Source organism: Salvelinus fontinalis, chromosome 15, assembly GCF_029448725.1.
Source record: "Salvelinus fontinalis isolate EN_2023a chromosome 15, ASM2944872v1, whole genome shotgun sequence".
NCBI lineage: Eukaryota > Metazoa > Chordata > Actinopteri > Salmoniformes > Salmonidae > Salvelinus > Salvelinus fontinalis.
Window position 1 is genome coordinate 18,087,989 of NC_074679.1, and position 15,499 is coordinate 18,103,487.

The following is a 15,499-nucleotide window of genomic DNA, read 5'->3' on the forward strand; positions in this document are numbered from 1 at the left end:
AGAAAAAAACACAAAGCACATAAAGGCTTCATAGTTCATAAAGGTCATGTTAACGGACTGATATTATCTCATTGAACAATACGTATAAGATCTCCTAAGCCTGTGTTCACCTCAGACCTTATTTTCGGTGTTTATCCCAAATTCCTATTCTTTACCCATTCATTTTCTCCATAGGAATGGCTGAACAAACTAATTTCTGTTTTTTAAGACTACAAGCTGGCGAGCTCTATTAGCTTGGTGGTAGTTGAGCTAAATTCATATCTAGGAAGTGTTTCAGTAGTTAACCTTTTTTTGCCATGTACTGGTGCAGCTAACTACTGGAACTACACACTACTTTTTTGCACAAATTAAACCAAATATGGGTGAAGTAGGCAATCATTTCTTGCTTGAAACATTGTTTTGTGTTTAATAAGCTAAATTACACATTCTGATAACATATTACTCAAGTGATCTGTTCTTGCAATTTATAGTTTATGACATTTCAGATTTACATATGATAATCTTTCACGAAGTAGTTTGGATGTAGCTAACTACTTTTTCAATGTAACTTTAGTTAAGTAAACTATACAACTTCTTTCAGTCTGAAGTAATTGGTAGCTTGGTAAACCATCTTCTTAGAGTAGTTTCCCCAACACTACCGCCACCTGCCGGGCTGAAATGTGACGGAGACTTGTGCTGTTAAGGTGACCGTATTACCGCCACATCGGTTGTCACGAGTCATAAAGGCAGTCGAATTCCATGTGACCGTTTAGTCACAGTAATTAGGCTTCTCCAAGCTCTGATGCTGCTGATGGTCATTAGTAGCCTACTAAACGTGCCAACTGCCTGGTACTCAGCACTCTATTATTACAATGGCATCAATACAAATGTTTTCATGAGAGCCAAAGAGCTCATGTTGTGCAACAGTTCTTTATGGTAACCTATAGGTAACCTATAGTTCACTGACTGACCAGCAGTCCGGAGGTGACAGAGAGGATGTTGGCGGCAGTGAATTCGGTGGTGATCTGGTCATTGGGTTTAGAGATGTGGCGCGGGATGCTGCCGTGGATGATGGCTCCCAGGATGAAGTTAATGTGACCCACCAGCATCAGAGTAAACCCCTTCTTCATCAGATGCCCCGGGCCCTTCTCCTTATCTGACAGATCAGCACACGGTCATCATTGTATGGTTATTGTTGTAAAGTAGGCTACCAGGGTTGGGGTCAATACCATTTCGATTCAGAAAGTAAACAAAATTCCATATCAAAATTTTCCAAATTGAAAAACGCTGAAGATAATTGGAATAGAGTGCTGAGTACCATCACTCTCTTTCTTGGTCAAATAGCCCTTACACAGCCTGGAGGTGTGTTGGGTCATTGTCCTGTTGAAAAACAAATGATAGTTCCACGAAGCGCAAACCAGATGGGATGGCGTATCGCTGCAGAATGCTGTGGTAGCCATGCTGGTTAAGTGTGCCTTGAATTGTACATTCTACATTTTCTTCATGTCATGTTTCTAACAAACCGGTCTAAAATAAATAATGGATTTATTTTGATGGTATAGGTTATATTACATGGATTTATTAGACTTTTTAAAATGTAGATGTTACAAAGATCTGCATCAGTAGCTTGTAGGCTATGCATGGAAGCTAGGAAATGCTAAATGTGTTTATGTTCATTAACGGCCATTTACTGTGGGACCGGCGGTTATTTGCTTGACAATCACCAGCTGACGAAATTTCCACCACAGCCCTAATGGAGACGATGGAAGTGTTCTAGATTCTGCACTCTTGTCTACATGAATGGTGGAAGGAAATCATTTTTGAGTGAATTAGTTTGTTCTGGAAGGGTTAGAATAAATTGGGGAGGGTGAAGCTTATTCCCAGGGATGTGATGCCTTTGATGTTTGAGTTGGGTGTTCAAGGGAGGGCAATCTTGGTTAACCCAGAAGTAAAATCTCACATATTTGGTCAACTGCGCAGAATCTGCCCACGGGATATTAACGGGACAAAGGTTATTGGGGTTACATGTTATGTTCATAGCTGTTGTTTAGTATACACTAAGGACCTATCATGGTCCAAACACACCAACACAGTTGTGAAGAGGCCATGACAACGCCTTTTCCTCCTCAAGAGGCTGAAGATTTCGCATGGGCCTTCCGATCCTCAAAAAATTCTGCAGCTGAACCATTGAAAGCAGCTTGACTGGCTGCATCACCGCATGGTATGGCAACTACTTGACATCCGATCGCAAGGCGCTACAGAGGGTAGTGCGTATGGCCCAGTACATCACTGGGGCCGAACTCCCTGCCATTCAGGACCTCTATACCAGTCAGTGTCAGAGGAAGGCCCTAAATATTGTCAGACTCCAGCCACCCTAGTCATAGACTGTTCTCTCTGCATAGACTGTTCTCTCTGCTACCGCACGGCAAGCCGTACCGGAGCTCCAAGTCTGCGACCCAAGACTCCTGAACCGCTTCTACCCCCAAGCCATAAGACTGCTGAACAGTTAATCAAATGGCCACCCAGACTATTTAAATTGTCCCCCAACCCCTGCTTGTTTTTACACTGCTGCTAATCGCTGTTTTTAATCTACTTTACAAATTATCTTGAATAACCTGTACCCCCCCCCACATTGACTCGGTACCGGTACCCCCTGTATATTTCCTCGTTATTGTTAATAATTTTCGTGTTACTTTTTTATTACATTTTTTTTACTTTAGGAAATGTTTTCTTAACTCTATTTCTTGAACTGCAGTGTTGGTTAAGGGCTTGTAAGTAAGTATTCGGCGCATGTGACAAATAAAATGTGCTTTGATTTTATTATCTATCCTGATTGCATAGTCCCCTTTTTTACCCCTACCTACATGTGCACATTACCTTAATTACCTCAACTACCTCATACTCCTGCACATTGTCTCAGTACCGGTACTCCCTGTATATTGCCTCGCTACTGTTATTTTATTGTGTCACTATTTCTTTTTTTCCTTGAATTTTTCACCCTTTTTTACCTGTACTTTTGTACCCGTTTCCGCCAGCATCTTCACAAGATCCTGTGCTGTTGTTTTGGGATTGATTTGCACTTTTCGCACCAAAGTACGTTCAACTCTAGGAGACAGAACGCGTCTCCTTCCTGAGCGGTATGATGGCTGCGTGGTCCCATGGTGTTTATACTTGCGTACTATTGTTTGTACAGATGAACATGGTACCTTCAGGCGTTTGGAAATTGCTCCCAAGAATGAACCAGACATGTGATCTACAATTTTTTTCTGAGGTCTTCGCTGATTTCTTTTGTTTTTCCCACAATGCCAAGAAAAGAGGCACTGAGTTTGAAGGTAGGCCTTGAAATACATCCGCAGGTACACCTCCAATTGACTCAAATGATGTCGATTAGCCTATCAGAAGGTTCTAAAGCCATGACATAATTTTCTGGAATTTTCCAAGCTTTTTAAATGTAGTCAACTTTGTGTATGTAAACTTCTGACCCACTGGAATTGTGATACAGCGAATTCTAAGTGAAATAATCTGTCTGTAAATAGTTAATGGATAAATTACTTGTGTCATGCACAAAGTAGATGTCCTAACCGACTTGCCAAAACTGTAGTTTGTTAACAAGAAATATGCAGTTTTAATGACTCCAACCTAAGTGTGTCAACTTCCGACTTCAACTGTATTCACTGAGCTACTGTTAGCACTTCCTGATTAAACATCCCAGTTGGAAGGAGATTCAGTAAATAATGAATGATGAGACATTTGGGCAGAAGTGGTGCATTACATATTTATTTACAAATAGAAAATACCAAACAATTTAAAGAGGAAACAAAAAATACAAACCATTTAAAGAGGAAACAGGAAGTCATACATTGCAGAGGCTGTCATAGGATACACACTTGTCAGAAGGCACACGAGCACAAACTTACTTCTCATGCGCACGCACACACACCCTCTTTCTCAACCACTAACTACACTGCCCAAGTGCTCCTCAGAACATAGACTATAAAGAGGAAAAAAAAGCACATTGAATATTACAGTAACCGTAAAACAGATTTTAATTCCACAACATTGTGTCCGACTGAATGTGACCCAGGTTACCTAACTGCGTTCAACAGCATTTCATTGTTGCATTTGGCAAGACAACAGCTTGGCTAAAGCAGTACCAGTCACACAGCCAGGCCACTACATTAACAATTTGTCCACTTATATCTATATATATTTACTCGTCATACAAACTCCTCTTTGGATGTGTACAGTAAAGTAAAACCCTTACCTGCTGTTCACAACAAAAACACTTTCTTAATAGCCAGAATATTCAACGGGACGTCCAAAGGAAACCATTTCATTATCCAAGTACACTATAAGAAAGTTTTGCCAAACAATGTAAAGTATATCTTTTTTTACAGAACAGATAAAGTTGTGATAACAAATCAGAGGCATGAATACTGTTCAACACCCAAACACCTCTAAACTACAGCTCCAGCCATTGGCCATCTCCAGTAAATCCTTCAGCTTGTTCCTCTGCTTTGACTGTAAATACAGCCCCTCCCAGACTATTGGCTCAGCCTCGATGGGGGTGTGGCTCCATCAGTTGAGACCACAGTAAACTATTTCAGAGTGTAAAAAACAAAAATAGGAAAGATACAATGACACATTTGTAACATAAATATAGCCCCTAGACTTCCCCTATCCCACTCATATCTATATGGCTGCCTTTAGACAGGCAGGCCAATTCAGATCAGATCATTTTCATTGGTTAAAAGACCAATTAGTGGGGAAAAAAAGATCAGAATTTGGCATGCTGTCTAGACGCAGCCTACAATGGTCACCTACAGGTATGTTCACTGCAGACATTCATGCACAGCTGTGCGTGACCACACTGAAGCAGAGAACTTTAAGGCGGATAGCGTGTGCATGTATACAGCCACCGAGAAGGCAAATGGCAAAGATATAAAACACAAACAAGTAACACTGACATATGATAACTGTGTTGGCTTCCTTTCCAAAATAAGTTGCTACTGTGTATATAGAGAACTAAACAGAGAGGGACTGACTCGGACAGCCCCATAATAAGGCTCTATGGTCCTCCAGAGAAATAGAAGACACCACACAAGGTTCGGGTGAAAGAGTCTGAGGCAGGGGGTGTGTATGTGTGGTGGTTGGGGCCAGCAGGGGTATAGGTGTAGGCCTAAGCCTGCCTATAGGTATATAGGTACTGAAGTGGGGATCCATGGATCCTTAGGGGTACGAAAGGGAGGGTTGTAACAAGCATGTAGGGGGTATTATAGGTAATGGAGTGGGGGTCCATGTTGATCCTGTTATGAGGACACAGTGACGGGATTGAGGGAACCGTTCCTGCTGAAGAACTTGGTGAAGGCCTCTTCTAGCACAGTGGCCATCCTGCTTTGGTCCACCTGTAGGGACAATCAATCAATTAACATGTTGTGGAGCGGCAACACATATTGAAGATTCAACAGCTGTGGGAGATATTATGGATGCCATGCTTCAGAGATATACAGTGCCTTCAGAATGTATGCATACCCCTTGACTTATTCCAGTTTGTTGTTATAGCCTGAATTCAAAATGGATTAAAAATATATTTCTCACCCATCTACGCACAATATCCCATAATGAAGTGAAAACATGGCTAGATATTTTTGCAAATGTATTGAAAATGAAATACAGAAATATGTAATTTACATAAAAGTATTCACACCCCTGAGTCATCACATGTTAGAATCAATCACCTTTGGCAGCGACTACAGCCTAAGAGCTTTCTACACCTGGATTGTGTTCAAGCTCTGTCAGGTTAGTTGTTGATCATTGCTAGACAGCCATTTTCAAATCTTGCCATAGATTTTCAAGCTGATTTAAGTCAAAACTGTAACTAGGCCATTCAGGAACATTCAACGTTGTCTTGGTTAGTAACTAGTGTCTATTTGGCCTTGTGTTTTAGGTACTTGTCCTGCTGAAGGTGAATTTAATCTCCCAGTGTCTGTTGAAAAGCAGGACTGAACCTATTTTTCCTCTAGGATATTGCCTGTTCTTAGCTCTATTTTGTTAATTAAAAAAAAACTCCCTAGTCCTTGCCGATGAGAAGCATGCCCATAACATGATGCAGCATGCTTGAAAATATGAAGAGTGGTACTCAGTGATGTGTTTGCCACAAACATAACACTTTGTATTCAGAACAAAAAGTTAATTGCTTTGCCACATTTTTTGCATCTGTGTTTGAATCTGTGTTTGAAATTCATTGCTCGACTGAGGGACCTTACAGATACTTGTATGTGTGGGGCAGAGATGAGGTAGTCATTCAAAAATCATGTTAAACACTATTATTGCACACAGAGTAAGTCCATGCAAGTTATTAAGCACATTTTTACTCCTGAACTTATTTAGGCTTTCCATAACAAAAGGGGTTGAATACTTACTGACTCAAGACATTCAGCTTTTTATTTTAAAATTAATTTGTTAAAAAAATAATCTAAAAAACATAATTCCACTTTGACATTATGGGGTATTGTGTGTAGGCCAGTGACACACAATCTCAATGTAATCCATTTTAAATTCAGGCTGTAAATGTGAGAAAAGTCAACGGATGTGAATACTTTCTGAAGGCACAAAGTAAGAGTGAGAGAATCTAAAAACAGACAGTCCTATCTGTAGTAGAGTGGAGAGCAGGAGCTGCTATCTGGCATTTGGGCGTGTGTGTTTATAGGGGTCAGTGAGAGCTGAAGTGGGTGCAGGGTGTGACCCTCTCAATGGACACTCACTGCCTCTCCTATGCCAGCTACAACAATTACACTCACAAACCCTGACACACACCTCTCTACCACAGAACCTCTTGACAGTACACACACACACCTCTCTACCACAGAACCCCTACAAACACACACACTTGTTCCTCTCTCTCACACAAGTACACCCTTACCTCGCTGATGAAGCCCAGTTGTACCAGCTCAACAGCCAGTTCCTGTACATTCTCATCTGAAGCAGAACAGACAACAGGGTCAGTGGAAACACACATACATTGTCTAGCAGTGAAGTTGCCCTTTAGGTGCAAAATTAAATGTGTTGGTAACACCAACATTAACCACAACAGAGTTACATTGGACTTTAGACAGAAACCGTAGTGCCTAGTCTCTTCCTGTCATAATCTTACCATCACTGATAGACGCATAATGTGTGTGCCTACTGCAGAAAGTATCAGTGCCCAGCCCTCCCCAGAGAGCAGCTGCCAGCAGCATACACACATGCCTGCCATTCTCAACATGCAGGCCTGCAACACTAGACGCCTGCCGTGTGTGTGTCTGGACACACCCACCTGGCCATGCAAAGACTTGTGTTCCATGTATATCCCTGACTTAAACCTCTATTCCTTACAGGGTTCAATAATATCATGTTTGTACTGTACTGATATGGCCTACCATGCATTCCCCCCACCCCCCCCATTCCATCTTATCTGCACGTTAGACTCTCCAGCTACTTTTCACACATACACGGCACACATGCATGTACGTCCACGCACACAGTCTGTTGGTGGCAGCTATGCATGCGATAGGAGCAGCCCCACTGGTGTGGGTTAGGCTGGGGTTACAGTACACTAGGGCAGGCCAGTGTCTGGAGTCATAAAGACAAAAACACACACTCAGACAGGCTTGGATGGCCAAAGTTGTGCCATTCCCAGACAATACACACACAGAGTCCGACATAAGAGCTGGGAGAGTTATAACTGTAAATCTCTCCAATTGTGAAATCTGACATTATTTAAAAATGGTAAGATTTTAAAACAAAGAAAAATCCTTGAATGAGTGTGTCCAAACTTTTGATTGCTATTGTACATATTTTAAATTGATCTCAGGGCTGCCATTTGCCCATCCCTGGTTTAAAGGAATGCTGTGTGGTTATGTTATCTTACCCAAAGATAACATATCCTCTATAAGATAACATATGGGTTATAACATAGTTTGATGGTGACTTGTGGTCTGTCTGGCATGTTAGGAGGGACCATCCTGTAAGACTTAATCATATTGGCCCCCTTGGGAGCAGTATATGGGCTGTGGATTGTCAGGCTATTATTATAGAAGACCTAAGGGTCCAAGCGTTGTCTAATAAAGCACACTGGGTTGCCAATAGCATAGATCTCAGTGTGTGTGCAGTCTTCCTTTTCTTTTAGCTGTTCGTATACTTTGATCTCCAGCCCCTGTCTGCCCAGATCAATGTCTGTGTGTTTCTATCTCTTGTTCTTACTGGGTAACAAGTCACAGCTTAAGTGTCTGTTGAGTTTGTCCTCCAGCTTCAACAGTAGTGTCAGCTGTGGATGGAAAGGAGATGTAACGGTTACACATTCAGTGACTGGCCACTAGAACACACTCGTCTATGGTCATCTAACGTTTATTCACTGATCTAAAAAATAATTTGATTAATGCTACTTACATGATGTTTTGCACCCTCCTCCACCGGCTCAATATTACACTGCATCTGAACAACCTGCAGAAGGTGAGAAATGTAGATAGAAAGCCAACAAATAAAATGTATTACGTAGTATTACCATTATTAGTTCATTGAGTGGATTTGTATAATTTCCCCACTCCCCCCTCACCTTGCGTGTCTCTAGTTCAGCAGGTTCTGGGGTGGGGGATTTGACAGAAGGGGTGACAATGGGGGACTTAACAGGGGACTGCTGGGGCTGCTGGTGAGAGGGCAGGCCGAATGCTGTCAGGGGGTAGATGCCATTCCTGTTGGGTAGGGAGGGCAGCGGGTTATTTTACATGTCATGATTAGACAGGTAAAAGACACATTTTATTTGTTTGTGACCAAACAGGGGGGGTCAAATCACAGACAGGCAATAATCTTACACACATTTAATTAAGGCCAAAGTGAAGACCCCGGATTGTTCAAAATCTTGCAAATTCATACTCCGGGAACAAATCTTGAGTTTGCAGGTATTCTCATTCATTTTTCAAATAGAGATTCTAGCAATACTTCAACTAAAAGTAAGAGTGATGGAAGGGCTGGATACAAACACATTTGAGATACAGGCAAAGCAGAATAACAGTCCAAGTTAAATACTGCCACCAGGTGGTTGTATAGTGCATTACAGAATCATTGTCTAGTACTGTAGTGGTAGAGTGAGTGCTGTGGGTTAACTACGCCCTCTAGTGGTGAGCATGATAGACATCTGTCCCGTCGTGGTCAATAGTTGATGAGAAGTTACTTACCGGACATCCTCCAGGAACTTATCCAGCTCCAAGGCAGGAAACTGAGACAGCCTGATGAGGAAAGAAACAGGATCAGCACAGGTTTCTGAAGAAAATACCCTGAGATCAAAAACCAACTGTGTCTTCCTTGAAGTATAAACTGTTGTCTCTTACTTGAGCTGCACACCCTCCTTTATCTCAGCAATGATGAGGTTGGGGTCCATGTTCTTAGTGATCTCCTCTAAGGCATTCTCAGGGATCATATCTGAAAGAGGTATGGAAAAGATTTGGGGTACTCACGCTGGTGGTGACAATGCAGTGTGTGTATTTGTGAGCATGCGTGTGTCTTGTGTTTGAGACTCAAACTGGAGTGTGTGTGATAAGACTCACACTGGTGGCTGATGATGCAGAGTATGTGAGTGAGAGTGTGTGTGTGTACAATAAAACTCACGCTGGTGGCTGACTATGCAGTGTGCAGCTAGCAGCTTCAACAGGGGCACCTCAAACAGAGCCTGGTGGAACAGCAGCTCTCTGGCTGTAGGTCTCTTAAACAGGTCAGCCTCCAGACAAGTCTGGATAAACTCCTGCAAGGTACACACACATGGCATCACACACACACTTCCAGGGAAAATCGTATAATACATGCACGCAATGTATGTAGTTCTGTCCTTGAGCTGTTCTTATCTATTAATGTTCTGTATTATGTCATGTTTCATGTTTACGCACACAGACAAACACTCTCCTACCCTCTGCAGTAGGTCTTCCAGTGACTGTATGGCATTGTTGATGGCATCCTGAGAGACGTAGGAAGATTCTCCATTCCCCTGGATCTCCAATACTGCCATCTACACAACACACAATGATATCACCACCACCCACCCAACACAAGTCGCAACACCGTCACATAAAAATTATGCGGAGTGATGACATCAAAAATTCTGGCACACAGAGAAATCGACATGGGAAATTGGTGATGTTAAGTCTCCCATCTCACCTCCAAGGCACACATCCCAAAGGAATAGATATCAACTGCAGTAGTGACATCTGCAACAGCTACAGGTGGGAGAATGTAAGATAGGAAACAATGGATTGAGTGACTCAATAGTCTATCATTTCCTGAGAATATATGCATTCCTTTTACCCTACAAATAACCAAACATATAACCTATCCATAAAATGTCCTTCTTTACCGCCATATTCCGGGGCGAAGAAATGCAGGTTTTTCTGCTCCTCTCTGCAGGTCTTTACATGGTTGTTGATGGTGTCTGGAGCCACTGAAGGAGAAAAACAGATATACTGGGTTAGACACAGTCTATAAATCTGTTATAACTATGTTATCTCTGGAAGATAGGGCTGGCCTGGACAGTGCTGCTAAGCCAGTAATAAACCAGTGGTTATGACTAGAGTCCTACCTGATCCTATCTTGATGAGTCCGTTGTGTTGGATGAAGATGGTGTCACAGGTCAGGTTCCCGTGGATGATGGGTGGCTCACAGGAGTGGAGGTAACTACAGAGTCACATCAGAAAGCAGAGAAGTAAAGCACTGTGTTTTTGTGGCTTACCTCATAAACCAGGGTAGGTTCAGTAGCGCACTACACAGGAAAATATTTTGGAATGGAAATAAAAAAAAATATTGACAACATCGGGTATTAGTACCTCCCCATTTCACTCGGTTTTAACATTTTCAGCCATGTTTCCTGCCTACTGAGCATGACCCTGGCTGCCCATTTGGATTGGATATGGGGTCCTGGTATTAGCGTTGCAGCTATGACAGAGTTGGTCTGTGTGAGAGAAAGACTGACCTGAGGGCTGAGAGGATCTGGGTGCACCATCTCTTCCACGCCTAAAGAACAAACAAACAAACAAACAACATACTTCCTGTTACATGTAGACTATTGAACATCTTCTTATACGCTAAGCATCCTTTGATGTGCTACTGTGTTGTAGGTGACTTGGTGGGCAGGGTAAATTGTATTATGACATCTGCACCTTTTCATTCATAGTCTTGTGGTTCTTCTTGGTCTTCTTCAGAAACTGCTTCAGACTTCCCGAAGACATGTACTCAGTGATGAAAATAACCTGAGGTGTAGACAAAGGAAAAAATAAGTTAAGAAGAATCATTCAAATTATGTTGTTACATAAAATGTTGAAATGAAATGTTGTCATTTCACTCACTACTCACTCGCATTCAGTCCTGATTATATCAACCAGGCCAAACAAGGAAGGTTTCTCCTCCCGTAGCAGACAGAACTTACCCTGGCGCGGTTGATGTCATTAATGTCAGCCCAGTACTTGTGGAACTTGACGATGTTGAGATGTTCCAGCTGAATCAGGTTGTCAAACACAGACTTCACCTTCTCCTGTTCACAGAGGTGGACAGACATGGTAAACATTTAAATAAACAGGGTCTGTAGTGGTGGGTTCAACTGTTTGTATCAGTGTGCAAGGCATATGAAATTAGATATTCGCTCAAGTACAAAGATAACAGTTCTACTAGACATGAGAGAGGAGGAGGGGGGAAATACCAAATGCTCTCTCTTCCTCCAGGCCAGATTGCATCATGAGATAGAAGCATCAAAGCGAGTGAGTGAAATGATGGAACAATGTAACAACATACTTTGAATGATGATTCTTATTTTTTTCCCTTTGTCTACACCTCAAGTTATTTTCATCACTGAATACATGACCTCAGGAAGTCTGAAGCAGTTTTCCCCCCCCTGTAAACCACACATTGCATTGCATTCCATGTCTGAAATGTGGTGAATAAATAAAATTAGATTTTATTCTAAGGCCAGAGCTGCCTGTATTCAGCTACTTAGAAAGGAAGCCTTGAGCTGTTTGAATTTGAGTTCAGATTAAGTAATGAGTCAATAAAAGGACACTGGGGGTCTGATTTCAGACTGAGCATCCTGCTGGTGTCGCCGCCAGGCATACTGTACCTCCTGCAGCTTGAAGTTCTTCCTCTCTGAGAACATGACCTCGTTCCAGACCACCTCCACCCCTTCCTCCGTGTCCATGGCCAGGTAGGCAGCATCTATCCCTGGTACATTCCGCTGGTTCACCTGGGAGAGAGAACAGAGGCAGAGACATGGTTCAGTACCTTCACAAACACAGTTGCAAAACGTTCATTGATAGTCCAATGGTCTCCCGTCTCACCTCCTCTCTGCGTTTCTGCCAGCGGCCGCAGGGGCTCTCCTCCAGGATCTCCGACTCGTCTTCGCTCTCCTCCTCCTCATCCTCTGTGGGGGTGGTGGCGGGGGGCCCCGTTACAGGGGGACACACAGACGCAGGTCCCTGGCCACTTGGGGTCACCGTCTCTGCCTTGGCTTCCGGGACCTGGAGGGGTTTACCGTCTCCCTCTGACATCACAGCAATACAGATCTCTGAGAAGGACTATGCTACTCTTCTCCTCTGGGGGGTGTGAAGGCAGAACGCCTTTCTCGCTCTTCTCAAACTGTAGCAGTCGCGCCCCCTTCCACTCCCTCACACACCCTGGGAGCTATGAGGCACTATAGGCAAACGAGAACCTTAATATCACACACAACTTACATAGCAATCAATACCTTACCTGTTATATGAAATAAGACCTTCTCAACTTTTCTTTATGAACTACTAATCCAATTGGGTCAAGACTTGCTATGTCACTCAACAATAACTCTATGGTTACCAGTAAAGGCAGCAAAGAAAAGAAATTTGCCAGAATTAAAATTGAAACGTGGCTTACTTGCTATGCAGTTGTTATAGTGGACTGTAATTAATGAGGCAGCCAAGTAAATTGTTTTGTTAGTTTGCTAACGTTAGTTAGCAAGCTAATTGGCTGTCGGGCACTCAAGTTAACTTTACACGCCTCTCTATCCCAAACCCAGGACACTAAGTTAGCTATAACTAACAGAAGCTAGCTAATTGATCAACTTTCACTAAAACGTAAAGTTATCCCCGGCCATGGGTCTCAACTACAAAATGCTACATAAACAGTTAACGTACATGCATTCAGAAAATATGTCTAGCACGAACTCCGATAAACAACAAACAAACAAGCTGAAAACACAACTTTAGCTAACGTTAGCAAAGTTAGCTAGCTATCTAGTGAACTAGCAAGATAACTTAGGCAAGCAGTTCATTAGCTATTGTCAGCTAGCTAGCGTATTAACAAGTCAGCAATAGTCCCATTGTTACCCAGCAATTATATCAACACACACGGTTAGCTACTTACTTAGAAGAAAGCGACGACATGTATTTATTGTAAAACCCCTCACAGTGCGTAATTTATCTAGCTAATAACGTTAGAAGCTAGCTATCTCTAAATGGCCAGGGGGAGGGACACCCATTCGCAGAATATCAGAACTACTTCCACCATTGTGCGCAATGCGCATGTAAAGCGCAGCTTTGATAACCTATACCTCAGTGCTCGAGAGGTAAACATTGCTCCCCTACCACTGATCTAGGATCAGATTACACTACCTCCAACTCAACCCAATCCCATCCATTAGTTAGGGCATTTGTTGGATAAATAGCCCCTTATTTATCAGCGCTTAGTTATCAATGTTGTATTCGCATCATGACACAAAGTAACCATGTTTGTCTAGAAAAAAATCTTACAAGGATACAAAAAGTAACGTTTAAAGTAGCCACTGCACTTAACATGATTTTGAATTCGACTGATGGCCTGTGTATAAATTGAAGTCGGAAGTTTACATACACCGTAGCCAAATACATTTAAACTCAGTTTTCACAATTCCTGACATTTAATCCTAGTAAAAGTCCATGTCTTAGGTCAGTTAGGATCACCACTTTATTTTAAGAATGTGAAATGTCAGAATAATAGTAGAGAGAACGATTTATTTCAGTTTTTATTTCTTTCATCACATTCCCAGTGGGTCAGACGTTTACATACAATCAATTCGTATTTGGTAGCATTGCCTTTAAAATTGTTTAACTTTGGTCAAACGTTTCGGGTAGCCTTCCACAAGCTTCCCACAATAAGTTAGGTGAATTTTGGCCCATTCCTCCTGACAGTGCTGGTGTAACTGAGTCAGGTTTGTAGGCCTCCTTGCTTCGACACACTTTTTCAGTTCTGCCCACACATTTTCTACAGGATTGAGGTCAGGGCTTTGTGATGGCCACTCCAATACCTTGACTTTGTTGTCCTTAAGCCATTTTGCCACAACTTTGGAAGAATGCTTGGGGTCATTGTCCCTTTGGAAGACTCATTTGCGACCAAGCCTTCACTTCCTGACTGATGTCTTGAGATGTTGCTTCAATATATCCACGTAATTTTCCTGTCTCATGATGCCATCTATTTTGTGAAGTGCACCAGTCCCTCCTGCAGCAAAGCACCCCCACAACATGATGCTGCCACCCCCTGTGCTTCATGGTTGGGATGGTGTTCTTCGGCTTGCAAGCCTCCCCCTTTCTCCTCCAAACATAACGATGGTCATTATGGCCAAACAGTTATATTTTGGTTTCATCAGACCAGAGGACATTTCTCCAAAAAGTACAATCTTTGTCCCCATGTGCAGTTGCAAACTGTAGTCTGGCTTTTTTAATGTCAGTTTTTGAGCAGTGGCTTCTTCCTTGTTGAGCGGCCTTTCAGGTTATGTCGATATAGGACTCGTTTTACTGTGGATATAGATACTTTTGTACCTGTTTCCTCCAGCCTCTTCACAAGGTCCTTTGCTGTTGTTCTGGGATTGATTTGCACTTTTCGCACCAAAGTACGTTCATCTCTAGGAGATAGAAGGCGTCTCCTTCCTGAGCGGTATGACGGCTGCGTGGTCCCATGGTGTTTATACTTGCGCACTATTGTTTGTACAGATGAACTTGGTACCTTCAGGCGTTTGGAAATTGCTCCCAAGGATGAACCAGACTTGTGGAGGTCTACAATTTTTTTCTGAGGTCTTGGCTGATTTCTTTTGATTTCCCCATGATGTCAAGCAACAAGGCACTGGGTTTGAAGGTAGGCCTTGAAATACATCCACAGGTACACCTCCAATTGACTAAAATTATGTCAATTAGCCTATCAGAAGCTTCTAACGCTATGACATAATTTTCTGGAATCTTCCAAGCTGTTTAAAGGCACAGTCAACTTAGAGTATGTAAACTTCTGACCCACTGAAATTGTGATACAGTGAATTATAAGTGAAAAATCAGTCTGTTAACAATTGTTGGAAAAATTACTTGTGTCGTGCACAAAGTAGATATCCTAAACGACTTGCCAAAACTATAGTTTGTTGATTAACAAGAAATTTGTGGAGTGGTTGAAAAACTAGTTTTAATGACTCCAACCTAAGTCTATGTAAACTTCCGACTTCAACTGTATGTATATAGGG

At 42.3% G+C, this 15,499-nt stretch overlaps 1 protein-coding gene across 1 annotated transcript; it reads right to left on the reverse strand.

The window, feature by feature from the left end:
- Positions 1-3,740: 3,740 nt before the first annotated feature.
- On the reverse strand, positions 3,741-13,579 carry LOC129811500 (nuclear receptor-binding protein-like). The gene is made up of 18 exons (XM_055862859.1): positions 13,384-13,579; positions 12,327-12,679; positions 12,110-12,232; positions 11,426-11,530; positions 11,160-11,249; positions 10,973-11,013; positions 10,583-10,677; positions 10,361-10,444; positions 10,165-10,223; positions 9,917-10,015; positions 9,622-9,754; positions 9,345-9,435; positions 9,192-9,242; positions 8,573-8,708; positions 8,407-8,460; positions 8,221-8,284; positions 6,902-6,957; positions 3,741-5,384 (listed from the first exon to the last, which is right to left on the reverse strand). The coding sequence occupies exons 2-18, from the start codon at positions 12,534-12,536 to the stop codon at positions 5,289-5,291; spliced, it is 1,587 nt and encodes a 528-aa protein (XP_055718834.1). The 5' UTR covers positions 12,537-12,679; positions 13,384-13,579; the 3' UTR covers positions 3,741-5,288.
- Positions 13,580-15,499: the final 1,920 nt, after the last annotated feature.